The 17,645-nt window shown below is 45.8% G+C and overlaps 1 protein-coding gene across 3 annotated transcripts in view; it reads right to left on the bottom strand.

Moving 5' to 3' along the window:
• Nucleotides 1-17,645, bottom strand: part of WBP1L (WW domain binding protein 1 like) — a 66,597-nt gene that overhangs the window by 34,500 nt on the left and 14,452 nt on the right. Inside the window, exon 1 of one of the 3 annotated variants that reach the window (XM_038578655.1) lies at nucleotides 6,816-7,018. The exons of 1 other annotated variant lie outside the window; for it this stretch is intronic. In XM_038578655.1, coding sequence (XP_038434583.1) covers nucleotides 6,816-6,902 — 87 coding nt within the window. In that variant the 5' untranslated portion in view covers nucleotides 6,903-7,018. Of the gene's footprint in view, nucleotides 1-6,411; nucleotides 6,623-6,815; nucleotides 7,019-17,645 lie in introns of those variants that run through there. One more of the 3 variants, XM_038578656.1, reaches the window with a different exon arrangement.

The following is a 17,645-nucleotide window of genomic DNA, read 5'->3' as shown; positions in this document are numbered from 1 at the left end:
GTGGGTTATCACTGGAGGAAGTGAATGTTTTCTTTGGCTCTACCCTGGATAAAAGTTTCAAAATCAGCAGATACAGTCTTCTTTTCCACTAAGTTACTATCCAGTCCACTGATTTCTCTTTGCTTTGATAACAGGAGTGTGATGAAAAAACAAGCTACATTCCTCTACAAAAGCAGTTTCTTGCAGCAGAGATGGTTGAGGGTTTAAAAATCCATCTGAGGGGCTCCTGGGTGGCTCAGTCAGCTGAGTGTCTGACTCCTGATTTCAGCTTGGGTCATGATCTCAGGATCGTGGGATTGAGCCCTGCAGTCAGGCTCCTTAATGAACGTGAATCCTGCTTGGGAGTCTCTCTCCCTTTTCACCTCTCCTACCACCACGCGCCCCCCCCCCCCCCCCGTGTCCCCATCCCACCCCCAATCTCTCTCTCACTCTTAAATAAATTAAATCTTTAGGGAAAAAAAATCCATCTGAAAGGGCCAAGATAAGAATCACCTTTTCCTACCTTTAGGTGACAGTAGGGAACTGAGGCACTCTATGGAGCTGACACTTAACAAGATTTTTACACATCAGCGCCAATAAGGATTTTGGCTTCAATCTCCAGTAGTACAAACATCAAATGTCACCTTGATGTTTGCTGCATTATATACAGCCAGTTCCCTTCCAAGCAGGGTCTTGCTTAATTTGTCCCGAACCTTGTAGAGAGAGACTAAGCACACACAGGGGGTTATGTCGGCTGGGACTCAATACTTGGGTCGTTTGCAGAGTGCAGGGTACACAGGGAGAAGATCTGGCAGATTTGGGTGCAGGTACCATTCCTGAGCAATATGCAAGAGAAGGACAACACTGTTCTCTCAGACATGGCCTCAGTGCCACCACAGCCACACACTAGCTATGTGACACTAAAGAGATAAAAACTCCTTGAGTTTTGGTTTCCTCACACCAGAAAGGAAGTAGGATCTCCTATCTCATGGTGGCTGTCACGATGAAACAACAAATGCATCATATAACGCTGGCTAACATTCAGCAGTTCAGGGGTTAAATTAGAAGTTGGCAAATTCCCTCTTCCCTCTCTCTAGTGATGGCTTCTACCCTACAGCTTTAGGCTGGCTTACATTATGGTATTTTCAGTGCTGTCCTTGTGAGACCCTAAGATCTCTCTCTCTCTCTCTCTTTTTTTAAAGATTTTATTTATTTAAAAAGAGAGATGCAGAAAAAGAGGCAAAGACACAGGCAGAGGGAGAAGCAGGTCCCTGCAGGGAACCTGATGCAGGACTCGATTCCAGGACCCCAGGGATCATGACCTGAGCCTAAGGCAGATGCTCAACCACTGAGTCACCCAGGAGCCCTCCCCAAGATCTCTTATTATGCCCAGGGAGTAACTGGGATTCAACATTCTGGTTGCCCTGTTACACTCAGCATCAAGCCAATCAAGGGTCTATAGTACCGCTGCCACTTTCTAGAATACAAGCACCCCCTTGGGCCAGGAGCCTCATATTCTAACACAGGCAAAAGGACCTCAGTTTTGTTGAAAACTACTCATTTCTATTATCAAGGATCATCTCACTTTGGTGAGGACAATTTGGGGGAGAGTGGGCCCCTCCCACAGAGAAAGGCAACATTCTGAGGTGCACGATACAAATTATTATCTTGATAGATCTAGCATGAACTCCACCAGCCAGCAGCTGCCATCAACTGGTCCTTCCGCACACCTACAGTGCAACCACTGTGACCACTGGACTTTGGACAGGGCCACCTGCAGAAAGCCACCTCCTAACACCTGTGAACTCACAGTACCCTGTCCCTCTTTAATAGCACTCACCACCACCTGCTGAATGTTCCAATTACCCTGAGCACTTCCTTCCCCTACAGACCGTAAATCCCGAGGGCAGAGATAGAGTTTATGTCTCTTTGTATCCACAACATGCTTTGGATATAATATGTGCACAATACTTTTTTTTTTTAAGATTTTATTTATTTACTCATGAGAGACACACACATACACACAGACACACACATACAGAGAAGCAGAGACACAGGCAGAGGGAGAAGCAGGCTCCCTGTAGGGAGCCCGATGTGGGACTTGAACCAGGGTCTCCAGGATCACTCCCTGGCTGGAGGCGGTGCTAAACTGCTGAGCCACCCAGGCTGCCCACACAATACTTTTTAGATCTAGCATGTTAGTCCTGAGAATTCTCCCGCATTATGAAATCAATGCCTTCTGAATCAAACAGGAAATAGAATTCATTTAAATCAGCAAATGAAGAATGTTCTGTTGCAATCCTATTCTCTGAAAGTCAGTAATCCACCTGTTAGGTTTACATGAGGGATTCTCTCTGAACCAGAAAACTCATTTTCTGATCTCACCAGTTAAGAATGGGATAACTCAACTGTAGGGCCTATCTAAACTCTGGTACACAGTTCCATTCCCACAAAGTTCGGCGGGTGACTCTTTTCTGAAGTTTAGCTCCTCCAAGCACAAAAAGACTGCTCTTTAGTCAACACTAGCTTCTAGCAAGCTGTTTTAACTGTCCCTTGCATGGAAGAACTAATACGACCTACAGCTTAATTGCCCTTTACAGACACTGAATTCATGTCACACTCATTATCGGACCAAAGGGCCCTAATGCCTTCCTCTTTCTCTGTGTCATAAAGGATGCCAGCAGTCGGTGAGCCAAAGTCCCTGTCTTGCCTCAGGCATACCTCATACTAAGACTCAAGAGATGACAGTTTCCCTTCTCATCTACAGGCGAAAATAAAAACAACACTCTCAACCTGGTCTGTCTGGAATGCTCTTTCCCCAGATCATATGTCTGGTAAACTCCTACTCATCCCTAAAGACTAGATCGGATATCACCTTCTCAAGGAAGTCTTTCATACACACCACTCTCCATCCCACATCCCCTGCTTGCCCACCCTCTACTGTCCTACTGTCCTGGGCATTCCTGTTACAGCCTCAGCAGTTATCAGTTATCCTGCAATGATTTCCTTGCTACTAAACCTAGTGGGGCAGGGGGCGCTCTCATATTTCCAAAAACTAGCTCGGTCAGAACACCTGGGGAATTCACACAAATGCATGTTCCTGGGGCTTGGCCCCAGACCTACAAAATCTACCTCGTAATTAGCCCCACTCTCAGGTGATTTTTATGCATTTTGAGAACCAGTGCATTGGAGTATGAGCTCCTATGGGAACTCATGAGCTCCTATGGAAGTTAAGGGTTGTTCTTTATTTATCTTTGCATTCTTTGTGTCAGGTCCACATTCATTAAGTGTTCAAATCTCCCTGAAGGGCCATGATTCAGTAGATGCTGCATTCATGACAGTCTTCCACAGAGTAAATGCAAATGGGCCCAAAGAGACAAGCAATGTCTTAGCTGGAACCCAGGCCACCTAGAAACAACCTTCAGAAAATATGCCCCAACTACAACAATGCCATAATCCTGCTCTTCTCACACAGACATTGGGCAGAGCAGTCTAGGTAGTGAGAGAAATTCCTGGCTCTGGAATCAAAAGACCAGGGTTTAAAAAGAAACAACAGGGGTGCCTGGGTGGCTCAGTCGGTTGAGCATCTGACTCCTGATTTCAGCTCAGCTTATGATCTCAGGGTCATGGGATCGAGCCCCAGATTGGGCTCGGTGCTCAGCTCGGAGTGTGCTGGAGATTATCACCCTCTCCCTCTGCCTCTGCCCCTCCCCTGGTTGTGTTCTCTCTCTCTCTCGCTCTCTCTCTCTCTCTCTGTCTCTCTCTCTGATAAATACATAAAATCTTACAAAGAAAAAAAAAAGCTTCTATTACCATTTTCCTAGCTAGCTGAACAACTTTGGGCCAACGGCTTACCTCAGCATGCACTTCTGCAGAAATAGAATCACACTACGACGTAAGACAGGGTTGTTAGGTGGATTAAGAGAGAAAAGAAATGTACGAAAGTTCATACGTATTATGTATGATAAAGACCAATAGAATATATATTTTTGTCATTTTTAAAAGACAGAATTATTAACAAGTAATCTTTAGAAAGCTAGCTTTTCTATAGCTCCAGTAAAGAATAGTTATACTGTCAGACACAGAAATGCTAGAAATACACAGAGCCTGCCTAGGGCTCTGCACTCAACCTGGAATCTGCATAAGATTCTCCCTCTGCCCCTCCATGCACCCACCCTCCGCCCCTGAGTGTACACATGTTCTCTCTCAAATAAATAAAGCTTTTTTTAAAAAAAGGAAAGAGGGATCCCTGGGTGGCGCAGCGGTTTAGCGCCTGCCTTTGGCCCAGGGCACGATCCTGGAGACCCAGGGATCGAGTCCTACGTCGGGCTCCCGGTGCATGGAGCCTGCTTCTCCCTCTGCCTATGTCTCTGCCCCCCCCCTTCTCTCTCTGTGTGACTATCATAAATAAATAAAAATTAAAAAAAAAAAAGGAAAGAAAGAAAGAAAGAAAGAAAGAAAGAAAGAAAGAAAGAAAGAAAGAAAGAAAGAAAGAAAGAAACAAGAGCTTAAGATTCACCTGCTCTTGATCCTCTGAGATGCTCCCCAGGACCACCAACTCAGCCCTTCACTTGATCTACTACATCCTCTCACTCAGCTGAGGGGCCCTCCTCTTCTTGACTGGTCAATATACAATGTGACTAGCATATTCGTATAGTAAGCGACAGCCTCCCAACGCCCAGAGAGCTCACGCTGATAGGCCTTTCCACTCCACCCTCCACCTCTAGTCCTTGGGCTTCTAGTTCTCCATATCTGTGGGCTCTCGCATCCCTTAGGGATGAGTACATAGAAATAATGGTTACATTTTTACTAAATGCCCACTCTCAGCCAGCCAAGGTACCTCATGTTTTAAATACATTCTTTTGTGAAAACCTCTCAGTAAGTCTTCCAGTAGGTTTTATTATTTTCATTTCAAAGATGAGGTTCAGAGCAGTTAAGGGCCGGCCCAAGACCCTGGAGTGGCAGGTGGGAGGACAGGATATGGACACAGGCCTTTCTGGCTCCCCAGCCCTGCTCCTCCCACCCTACCACAAAGTTTCCACCTCTTGCCTCCTGACATCTGACATGCATGCATGGGATGTACCATTTCCAATGCTGTACAAAATCCTCACCAGGGGGACACTTGGGTGGCTCAGTAGTTGAGGGCCTGCCTTTGGCTCAGGTCGTGATCCCAGAGCCTGCTTCTCCCTCTGCCTATGTCTCTGCCTCTCTCTCTGTGTCTCTCATGAATAAATAAAATCTTAGAAAAAAAATCCTCACCAGGTCTCCCTCTGCCCATAGGTTAAAAGGACATCCTTTCTTGGGGACAGAGGAGGTGCTCAAATGTCCCCCAACCCCCTGGCCTATCAGCTGCCCCAAAGAACACTGAAGATTAACAAGAGAACCGACGGTATGTATGGAGTGAGCTTTTCAGAGACACTTAATTTTAAAGAATTTTGGGCAACCCAAGGGAGATTTGCTCACCTAGCACTTTTCTAACAGTGAGACTAAACCAGCAGTCCCTAGCGGCAACTCGCTAAGACTTCTGCTTTCATCTCATCTATGGCTTTTCCTCAACCAGGAACAGGCAGCAGAGGGTGTGTGTCTGTCCCTACCCCCTCTTACAGCCACTGGTTACAGTCACACATTCCGATACAGACATGCCTCTTAGACCAAAGGGGGTGGGGTGGGGTGGCCAACTCTCAGAAGCCCTGGAACAAATAGTTGGCAACAGCTGTGTTCTCAGCAGACAGCAGTTGGTCTCTTGCTACTGTTTTCTCATTCCACACCAGGTTACGGGCTATAATTTAGTGCCTCTACTTCAAACAGCAGTTTGCATAGCTATCAAGACTCTACCACAGGGGTCTGCTGGCTCTGAAAAATCTGCCAGGAACACCGAAATGTGGCCAATCCCATCCCCATCCCTCTGAGATAGCCAGGTTGTCCCTGAGCCACACAGCCCCGACCACATGCCCACAAGGAGAAAGCCTCAGGTGCCCATTCCTCTAGTTGATCCCCCCTACCCCTCACATAGAATCTCTTTAGAACGAGAGAGAAATGTTAAGAAATCTCTGCTAACTAACCAAATCAAAATGTAAGGAAGAAAAGCAGTTTGGATCAAGAATCTAGTCTGCCTCTCCTTCTCCCCAGTCTCTCCCCTCAGCTGTTCCCTCTCTAAGGCTTTGGAAACAGCTTTATGGTTTCTAATGGAAAAACAGAATGGACAGCCCCCAGAGACCTCAGGGATGTATGGGGTTAAGAACACAGTGGCTCTGGAAGGAAGGAACAACTAGCACACAAGAAGACTGGAAATTTCTGCACGGGAGCTGGCCTGCTCTAGCTGCGAGAGACATTTTCTCAAAGGTTCCCTCCACCCAAAGCTGTAGTACAACAAACAAGCTCCCACCCTTCTTCCCTGCCCAAACCCGATCGACGGATAACCAGTTCAATTACCTGTCTAAGACCCAAAAGGAAAGGCATCCTGCAAGAGCATCGTCCACACTAACGTTTGGAACAAAGGGCTTTTAAAAGTTAAGGTCTTGGAATGAGCATTTCCCCAGGTGGGCCTGCGTGCTCGGCGGTCCCAGCTAAACGGCCTTCCTTAGCAAAGAAGAGAAAGTAAACAGAGTCCTGGGACCAGGCAGGCGCTCTCCCTCCTGCTGTCCTCGCTACTCCCCCCGCCTGGCTCCGACCCACCCCCACCTTCTCGTGACATATCTCAGACGCAGCAAAGCCCAAGCTGTCTGCCAAGGGGGAAATGACATCAGTTCAGGCACAGCAGAAACAACTCCAGACAGCTGCTGTGGAATACTGAGGAGGATGTGCTGCAAACCCATGATGGCCAGCCCCGGACCCACCTCGCGCTGGAGCCGGAGACGGGAGGGCTGCCGCTCTACTCGCTCTACTCGCTCTACTCGGGTCCCCTCGGCTCTGAGCTGGTGCATAGAAATCAAATCTCTCAAGCTGAAATGGGCTACATTTCTCTGAATAAGGACTGGCCTCTAGAGCCCCCAGGCTATTGTTTCTCCTCCTTGGGAAGGAAAGTTAAGCCCAGTGATAGTCAGTTTCACCGACACTTTTCCGCCCCTGGCTCCCACTGAGTCAGTGCTCAATAAATAACAGTTGTGTTAAACCCGGTTGTCCCAACTTTCTCTAGAGATTGAGGCAATTACCAGGGAGGGTTTGGGAGGCACCTTTCCCCCAGCTAAGGTAGGACATGCTACTTCGGACACTGACCTCTGGAGCCCTCGCTTCTACAGGAGAGTTTATATTTCATAAACAAATTGCGCATGTACAGGTGCCAACATGTTTCCTCACTTGTCTTACAAAAGGTACAACAAGTCCTACGGCAGCCTCCAAGTTGCCAGTAAAGCAGATCATCTATATTTAAACCAACTCTTGGGACACCTGGGTGGCTCAGCGGTTGGGTGCCTGCCTTCAGCCTGGGGCATGATCCTGCGGTCCCGGGGTCGAGTCCCACATCCGGCTCCCTGCATGGAGCCTGCTTCTCCCTCTGCCTGTGTCTTTGCTTCTCTCTCTCTCTGTCTTTCATGAATAAATAAATAAAATATTTTTAAAAAAATAAAATATAAATAAACAGACAAACAAACCAACTCTTGCTTCTGAAAAGTTCACCTTCCTAGGTCTGTCGTGCTTTCTTCTCAAAGCTCAGGTTAGGGAGAAAATGGCTAACAGCATGCTTTGCACAAGAAAAAAAGGCCCTGGGGCTGGCCTGCTCTCACCTGGCCACCCCCTTCCCTAACCAGCAGGTCACAGCCGCTCTTCCTTGGCCCTGAATCCTCTACCACAACACTAACAAAGAACAAAAGGTTCATGTTCAGGATTTGTCCTTGCAAAAAGGACTCCTCTCAGAGGACTTTATAAATCCAAAGTTACTTTCTAGTAACTTCTGGGGCTGCGGATTGATTATATTTTCCATCACCCAAAGCAAGTATGTCTCATCTTTTTTTTTATTTTCTGCAACAGTTTTCTTCCAGTGATATTCATCGAAGGCCTCCACGGGAGTGGCACTGTGCCGGGCATGACCCAGGTAAAATCAGAAATGGCTCTTGCAAATTAGTATCTCTCACCCCCACCTAGGACAATAAATTAGCAGCACACAACACTTATTGCATGGTGAGTAGCCAATAGTACTTTTCAATCGTTAGTGAATCCAGCCAGACACACAATGTGCTTGCTGCAGGTCTCCCACTGATGGTCAAGGTCACACTGACTTTCCTGACTGAGGAAATGAATGAGCCAAGCCAGCTGAGCCATTTCCTCGAGGCTCATGCAAAGAACAAATCCCAGCCTCATTGCTACCAGAAGAGAGAAGAGGAGTGATGGGTAGAGGGCAGTAGCTTTTGCTGCTGCAGGTGTTTCGGGGCTAGGGGGCCATTCTTCAGCAAGTATGTATTCTCAGAGCCCATCCCATGCCTTGTTACCATTCACACACACAGGCCAAATTAGCAAACGGGAGGACAGGAGACAGGCAGGTCTGGGTGACCACCAGAAGACACATGCAGCACTATGATTTTTGTCAGCGAAAGTGGAGAAAAGGGCACCCACAGCCCTTCCAGGGCAACTCTGGTCTGAAATTACCTAGTAAGACACAGCAGCACCTGCAATTCTCTGGAAAGAGTACCACGGCTAAGTGTACTTTTTCATTCATTGCAGTGTGCCAGACACTGTTCCAGGTGCTGATGACACTGCCATGGGCAAAATGCTCAAGGACCTTTGCTCTGATGGGCTATGGAAACATTCCACATTTCTAAATAATGCTCATCAACAGTGATCTCTGAATAAGTGGAATTGCAGCAAAATTACTAGAAATCCAAAAATAATTTTGTAAAAGTTCAATCTAAATTATCAAAATTGCATCATAGGCTTCCCAATTTTCCCCTAATGAATCATCATCCTTTTATGGATGTAACTCAAAAGCAGTGTTTCTAATCAGCAGCTGTCTACTTTTATCTTCTTACAAAATTATAAAATCCTGTGTACAAGGCAGCATTAAACTCCATGCATTACACCAAGCACAATATCCCATACTCTAACAAAATGCTGATAATAGCTTCTTTCTCACTAATCTTGTCCCTGCCCCACCCGCCAGTCCTTTGCTGACTAACCCTCATCGGGCACTGAGATATGGGGGAGGTAAGAAAGAGACAACTGGCAAATGTGGGCAGCCCTAGGAAGGCAAGTTCACTTTTTGCCATGTGACCACAACGCAATGACAAAGTAGTCAGCTTTGGGATTTCAGAGGCAAAGATGATCATTAGCAATTTCTACTAGTATGGGTAAAAAAAAAAAAAAAAAAAAAGAGTCCTTTTATGTGAGCGACCCAGGCTCATACATGATAGACTAAAGTCAGTCAAATCCTTCTACGATTTTAGTCATCTGCCTGACAATGCAGAATTTAATTCAATGCTGAATTCACCAACTTAAAAAAAAGGGGGGGAGGAGTCTTACTACACCAGAATTAAGCAGGATTATGTTATCAAAATGTTGCAGTTTAACAGCTGCTTGTGGCCCCAGGTAATGTCTGAGCCACCCTTCCACTGACCTAGCCCTTTCCTCCTCAGTTTATTTTATTTTTTTAAGATTTTATTTATTTATTCATGAGAGACACAGAGAGAGAGAGAGGCAGAGACACAGGCGGAGGGAGAAGCAGGCTCCACGCAGGGAGCCTGATGTAGGACTCAATCCTGGGACTCCAGGATCACATGCCTTGGCCAAAGGTGGCACTAAACCGCTGAGCCACCCGGGCTGCCCACTTCCTCCCCAGTTTAGAGAACCCCCAAAGATAGGAAGAATTGCTGAAATCTTTTGGATTCTGAATAACGTTTTAAGAAGACCCCTACAAAGTGTATACGTTCACAGTTAATAGAATTCATCCTTCCACTGTAGTTGATATAAGAATCTTTCAGCAGTATTTTTCTAGGCACCCTATCCATTTATAATCTTTAAATTCTGGGATGGAGGTGGCGAGTTATTTTTTCAGTACTGACAATGAGCCATACTCTGGGCTAAGAACTCCCGTGTAACCCACCTCAAACACCACAACAAACTCATGATGTAGGTAGTACCCCCCTGTTCAGTTACAGAAACTGAAGCATATGGACACCTTGCCCTGGGTCACACAGCTAGCAGTAGGAGAGCAAGGATATGAATAAAGCCTCTAGCTCCAAAGACTCTTTCCTTGACAGTAATACAGGTGTCATAATATCAGACCAAAAGTTACCAGTGAGGCAAACACCAGAATTGAGGGTCAGCTGAACATTGAGCAGCTATGCACATGCCTAGTCAGTGCCCCAGAACCCTGTTTTAGAAGACTGCCACTTACACTGGCTCTGATAGTTGTATTCTAGAGCACAGAGGATAGGCCCTGAGGCCGCAGGACACCCATTCTGACCCACTTTAGAACCCAAGTTCTTTTTTTTTTAAAGATTTTATTTATTTATTCATAAGAGACATGGAGAGAGAGAGAGAGAGAGAGACAGGCAGAGGGAGAAGCAGGCTCCATGCAGGGAGCCTGACGTGGGACTCGATCCTGGGTCTCCAGGATCACGCCCTGGGCTGAGGATGGCGCTAAACCGCTGAGCCACCCGGGCTGCCCTAGAACCCAAGTTCTATGAGGTAAATTGGGAAATTCCTAAAGTTCTCATTTGTTCTCAGCACACAACTGGCCTCTGTGCAATGAGCCAGCTGGTATAGAAGATCTTCTATGCCTTGGATCTCAGGTAGCTGGTGAAATGTTCCCACACTGTGTCATGGCAAGGTGAGACTGGAAGGAGACTAGGGCTAAAGGCTGGGGGTTTTTTATTTCACAATCAAGGAATGTGAAGAAACCGTTTTCTCAGAATAGGACAACAACTGCCAGGCTTCTAGGATGGGAGATAATCTCTAGACCCAAGCCATTTTTACTTCCAGGAGCTTTAGAGCAGAGGCTGCTAGGCAGACAGAACATCTAAGATGAGAGATCTTTCTTATCTTTCTCAGATGGGGCACAGGCATATCAAAATGCCTTCCAGTTTGGACTCAAAAACAACAACCAAAAAAAACCCCAAACCAAACCAAACCAAACAACAACGACAGAAACCCAGAAGTACAGATGAACTCCAACCCCCAAACTGAAGTGAGCGCCACAAAAGTAAAACCGAGGCATCCTCGTATCCTGAATGTAAGGCTGGGCATCAATAAAAGGATCCTGAAGTAATTATTTTGGGGAATGCCATGGGAAAGATTCCAAACCCAAAACAAAAATTTGCAGAACTCTGCCAAGTAAAAATGCTAAAGACTGCTTAGTTGCCAGAAACCAAGAATATTAGCTTATCTGTGTCCTGGGGCTGGACAAAGGCAAACATGTAGCAAGCCTGCTGAGACAAGAAAACACACCTTTCCTGGTTTCTGAATAGGACAAGGAGTTCTACAAGTCACACAGGGCTTGCAGGGGTGTCTGGTAGAGTGTCTATGGATATAGCGGCGCCTGGCTGACGCAGTCGGTAGACCATGGAACTCTTGATCTCGGGGTCATGTATTCGAGCCCCCATGTTGGCTATAGAGATTACTTAAAAACAAAAACCAAAAATCTAAAAAAAACCTATGGCTGCTTTCCTACTATTGAGTCTTCCGGAAAAGATGGCCAGGCAAACAGCCCTTAACTGTGGTATGCAATCACTTGCTAAACATCAAACAATATGTTTAGAGAGGAGTACTCTAACATATGTTGATATCTCAGCCCTTACAAGTGAAAAAGAAGAGCTTCAGTGAAGTTAGGTAACTTGTTCAAGGACACACACCTAGTAGGCAGGGGAGCCAGGGCTTCAATCAGGCCTGTGTGACTCTAAAATGGCTTACACATGCATGGAGATGGTATTCTGATATTGTAAATGTCACTCTCCCCTAATCTGTGACCCAGAAAGTAACAGTCACATCCAGCCCATTCTGGCTGTAGCATCAGGATGAGGAGGATGCACTATTGGATGAACTAGTCTTGCCCTGGAGGATTTATTTATTTCATTGCCCAGTGAAGGAGAAAAGACAGCATGTACAGAAACAAACAGAGGCATCCTATAATAAACGTAGGGGAGCAGTAGAGACAGTAACTGCAAGAAGAGCTCGAAGAAGGGAGGTCAGTCAGGGACAGAATGGCCAAAGAAAGCTGCATCAAGACAGGTACTAGGGACACCTGAGTGGCTCAGTGACTGAGCGTCTGCTTTGGCTCAGGTCATGATCCTGGGGTCCTGGGATCAAATCCTCCATCAGTCTCCCTGCGGGGAGCCTGCTTCTCCCTCTCCTGTGTCTCTGCCTATCTCTGTGTGTCTCTCATGAATAAATAAATAAAATCTTTTAAAAACAAACAAACAAACCCACAGAAAACAAAAGACAGATACTAAAATAACACGTAGGCTAGGGGCAGGAAGATGAGCATGGCAGGCAGAGCCAAGTATAGCCCAAAGCATAGAAACAAGGAAACATGGGGCATCTAAGAAAGACACAAGATTGGGCACAGATGAGTTGGAGGGAGAAGGCAGAAAGAAGCCCCATGCACCAAGGACCTCTGACTGGCACATTTGTTCTTTATGATGACTGCAGTAGCATCATGAATAGCAAGGACAGGATTTTCTAGTTTACTTAATATCTTAGGCTCTCTATTTGTTTGTTTACATCTTGGAGTTGCTCCTGTTCCACTCTGGGGAGGGTGGGGGAGGTGGAGGGAAGATACCATTTTCAAAGATCTTTTAAATAGAGAGAGAAATAAAAGCAGAAGGTGATGATGAAATCTTAAGAAAATTCCTCTATGTAAGTCAAGTTCTGACCCAGCTGTCTTGTCTGAGAAAAAGAGAAGGAAAAAACAAAACAAAACAAAACACAAAATAGCAGAAGCTGAGACCAGTTTAATGACAACTCCCTGAGGTTCCTGGCTTTTCCACCCCCTAACAAGAAAATCCTTCTGGGTTGACAATCAATCACTGCAAATATTTATTACCTTCCGGGGACAGATCTTTCCTGTGCCTGCTCCCTCTAGAGAGTGCAGGGGTCTCTGAAACTCAGCGTTGACCGTGAACTGTCCCTGAGTTAATGGGCTGCCACTAATCTGCAACTCTAGCTTTATCAAGTACAACAGCAGCCTTGTTTGTTTTTGTACCAAAATGCCAGGTTCATTTTTTTTTTCCTGCCCTGAAAACAGTTGAACCCCCACCAAACCAGCAAGTAGCCAAGAATTACATGATAATCAGCAAGCTCTGGCTCATGGCTCAGGGCACTCTCCATGTCTCCTCCCAAGCTGCTCTCTAAACTGAAGATTGGACTAAGAACAAAAAGAGGGACATGCCACTTGATGGGATGAGCACTGGGTGTTATACTACATGTTGACAAACTGAATTTAAATTTTAAAAATGTGGGATCCCTGGGTGGCGCAGCGGTTTGGCGCCTGCCTTTGGCCCAGGGCGCGATCCTGGAGACCCGGGATCGAATCCCACGTCGGGCTCCCGGTGCATGGAGCCTGCTTCTCCCTCTGCCTGTGTCTCTGCCTCTCTCACTCTCTGTGACTATCATAAATAAATAAAAATAAAAAAAATCATTTAAAAAAAAAAAAAAAAAAAAAAATTTTAAAAATGTAAGAGGAACCCGGGTGGCTCAGCGGTTGAGCATCTGCCTTTGGCTCAGGTCGTGATCCAGGGATCCTGGGATCGAGTCCCTGCTCTGGGCTCCCCTCAGGGAGCCTGCTTTTCCCTCTGCCTATATCTCTGCCTCTCTCTGTGTGTCTCTCATGAATAAATAAAATCTTTTAAAAATAATTAATTAATTAATTAATTAATTGTTTTTAAAAGGAGGGACATGGGTCACACCCAGTATCTGACACACACTGCGATGCAACCTCCGAAAAGCCTTAACTCCATTAGGAAAATTAGTCTTCAAGGTCTCTGCTAAATCTGATTTCACTTTTCCCTTTATCTCAGCTTGGAACAAGACAAGGAGAGACGTGACTCACTTCAGGTGGAAACACGCGTATAGTGGTGGCAGGCCCACCGGAAGGGCTAACAGCAAAGTCATTTTATTAAAGGCACCTGAACTCTTGAGTTGCTGGAAGCAGCTCCAGGCCCTATGGATGCAAGGTCAGAAGAGTAACTATTCACACTGCCCAGAAACCATCCTGGTTGTGCTTATACAGGGAAATCCACCGACTCTTTTAGGGGTCATAAACTCAGCAAAATGATTTCTTCTCAGGCCTGTCTCCTCCTCTAAAGTAGAAGCAACATAAAAGCAAGATGTCTAGGGACGCCTGGTCTAGGGATCAAGTCCTGCATCCGGCTCCCTCTGGGGAGCCTGCTTCTTCCCCTGTCTATGTCTCTGCTTCTCTCTCTCTCCGTGTCTCTCATGAATAAATAGATAAAATCTTAAAAAAAAAAAAAAAAGCAAGATGTCTAACTACCACTTCTGTGTCCCTCATCTTACCAACCAATGCCTTGCACAAAGTAAACCCTCAAAAAAGATTGGTACATGGATAAAGAGATAGATGAATAAAGAGAAGACTGTAAAAAGGAAGTTACTAGAGCTGAATTCCCAGAAGACAGTGCAAGTGACATGTTCATGGCCACAGAAACCCGATAAACAGCTAAGAGGTCAGAAGAGCACATGGATATAACTAGGAAACCCTGTGTGTCTCCATTATCTGTATATCTGTAATTTCTCTACAGAGGAATTTAAAGCATTTAAACCATCTCAAAAGCAAAATTCCCTTAGAATGGGATGTGACCTAACCCCTATTCATTTTTTGATTATGGGGACTGGGATGAAGCTGCTCTTGGTTTTGCTGCCGATCACCAGCTAACTTCATTAAGCAACACCTAGAAGTTGTCTTTTTTTTTTTTTTTTTTTTTTTTTGTATAAAGGATCGTGAAACTTAATGAGGGCTAGCTGGAAATACAGCTCCTGGCACTATATCTTCCCTCATTTCTTGGATCTTATGTAAATCAAATATTACCTCCTCCCTCCTTGGGCTATTCGATAACCAATCTACTCCAGGTCTTGAGAGTTCATGGTCAAAAGCACCAGAAGGAAACATTACGACAAAGTTATCCCTCCCATAAGTTGTAGGGAGTGGAAAAGCTTCTGCAACACACACCCCCGCAGCCCAAGGGAAACAATGATGAAGAGTGGTAAAACTGGAGAGGGCATCATAACAGATGAATCCTCTGGTCCTTTCGTCATAATATGCCCAACCATAAGGCCACACCTGAACCCTGGACTCCCAGGCCACAGAGAGTGAGGCAACAAAGCTGACAGTATGTAACCCTACTTCAAAACCATATTGACCCACCGTCCAAATCATGCAGCTCTAGAGCAAAAGCAGAAGTAGGCAGAGAGATGCTACATTACAGGCCTAAGGCTTAGGGAGAGAAAAGCTAAAAGTGCCTTTGAGAAAGCATCTCCCATCATGGCAAGCAAGAAGGGCCTTCCCTGAAAAATAAAATTAGCAGGTACTCATATCTTTATGACTATATCTATTGTTCCAAAGTCTTCCACTTTATTCAAGATGCACATTCTGCTCAATATTGCAGAAAAGGTGGAGCTAGGCAGTGAGACAGTAAGTCATCATCCTTGTAGAATTCAGTTTATAAACTACTTTCACATCCATTTTAGTTGCTCCTTGTATCAGCTGGTGACAGGGCTAGAAGTTTTTACATACCCCACTTGCCAGACAATATAGTGAATGTCTGAAAATGTGCAATGACCTAGGGCCAGACTTAGCGCTTCTGACTGAAGGGGCAGAGGTCTTCCCATGGAACCCCAGCAAGTGACACAAACTAGACTCTACTGGGGCTCTGGCATTCTCCCTATTCTCATGACCCTACCCCAACTGCTTAAATTCTCTGAGGTGGTTGGCTACTTCTATCAGCGTCACCCAGAGATGGCTTTGACGCAGCCATTTCTGCGATAAGAGGCTCATGTGGTCAAAGAAGTCCGCTGTCTCTCCTGGAGATTCAGGACGCAGGTGCTTTATAGTTAAGCCTCTGAGGAGTCTCACAGTTAAGAAGCCTGCTAAAACCCAAATCTCCTACATTTCAAATGGCACAGTCTTTCTTTCTTACCAAACATCTGTTCATGGCATCATTATCTCTATGGTTTCTGTCAGCCTCCACAGAACAATTCTGTGTTCCCGTTCTCCCTCAGCAGCTTTTGTTCATCTGTGTGAAACCCCCCCCCCCCAGTTCTGTACCTTGAGGGCAAGCATAGTCAGGCACAGGACAGGGACACGCAGCTGAGGCCCCCAGAGAGGTGAAAAGAGGACAAACTATGCTGACAGGTCTTCTGCTTTTCTCAGGTTTTTCTGAACGTTTGTGCAATCTCAGATAAGAGTAGGATTTCCCCCCAAATTCTCCCTATGCTAGAAATTGAGTGCAAAAGTCCTAAGTTATTCTTATACTTTAGGTTGGAAAGGGAGATCTATTGTGACAAGATGACAAAGAAAGGGTTTTGTTGGTTTTTTTTTTTGGCGGTGGGGGAGGTTTGCCGTGGTTGAGACTCCACCACTGGATGTGGTCAAGTGAAAGAGAAAGCTGTAGTTGGAAGGGTGCCTCTGACACTCACAGGACTGGCGGGGATTCCCGGGGAGAAATTTTTTTTTTTTTTAGTTTTTATTTATTTATTCCTGAGAGACAGAGAGAGAGACAGAGAGAGAGAGAGGGGCAGAGACATAGGCAGAGGGAGAAGCAGGCTCCATGCAGGGAGCCTGACGTGGGACTCGATCCCGGGTCTCCAGGATCCAGCCCTGGGCCAAAGGCAGGCACCAAACCACTGAGCCACCCAGGGATCCCGGGAGAAACTTTTTTTAAAGTAGAGGAGCACTTAGTGAGGCTTACTTACTTAGGAAAGCTGAAGAAGTGTCATTTATTAGCTGAATTTTCTTTTTAAAAGATTTTATTAATCTATTTGAGAGAGAGAGAGAAAGAGTATGAGTGGGCAGAAGGAGAGGGAGAAGCAGGCCCCCTGCTGAGCAGGGAGCGGGACGCAGCGCTCCATCTCTTAGGGCCCTGAGATCATGACCTGAGCCAAAGGCAAAACTTTAACTGACTGAGCCACCCAGGTGCCCCCGTATATTAGCTGAATTTTCTTTTTTTTTTTTTTTTTAAGATTTTATTCATGAGAGACAGACAGAGAGAGAGAGGCAGAGACACAGACACAGGCAGAGGGAGAAGCAAGCCCCATGCAGGGAGCCCGACATGGGACTTAATCCCAGGACCCCATGATCACAACCCAAGTCAAAGGCAGGCGCTCAACCGTCAAGCCACTCAGGTGTCCCTTAGCTGAATTTTCTAATGGTGTTTTTATCTCTGGATATAATTTAAGTTCTCACATGCAAGATCTTTTTTTTTTTAAGATTTTATTTATTTATTCATGAGAGACACAAAGAGAGAGGCAGAGACACAGGCAGAGAGAGAAGCAAGCTCCCTACAGGGAGCCTGATGCGGGGCTCGATCCCAGGACCCCGGGACTGCGACCTGAACCAAAGGCAGACGCTCAACCACTGAGCCATCCAGGTGCTCCACATGCAAGATCCTATAACACTAAGCAATTATTGTCAATTTTTTAGGGTATGATACGATAGGGTGGTTGTGCTGAGGAACAAAATCCTTTTATCTTTTAGAGATCAAACAGAACTATATGGTTGAAATGATATG

Source organism: Canis lupus, chromosome 28 (assembly GCF_011100685.1).
Source record: "Canis lupus familiaris isolate Mischka breed German Shepherd chromosome 28, alternate assembly UU_Cfam_GSD_1.0, whole genome shotgun sequence".
NCBI classification, from domain to species: domain Eukaryota; kingdom Metazoa; phylum Chordata; class Mammalia; order Carnivora; family Canidae; genus Canis; species Canis lupus.
Note: the sequence above shows the minus strand (reverse complement) of the source record. Positions and strands in the feature narration are given on the sequence as shown.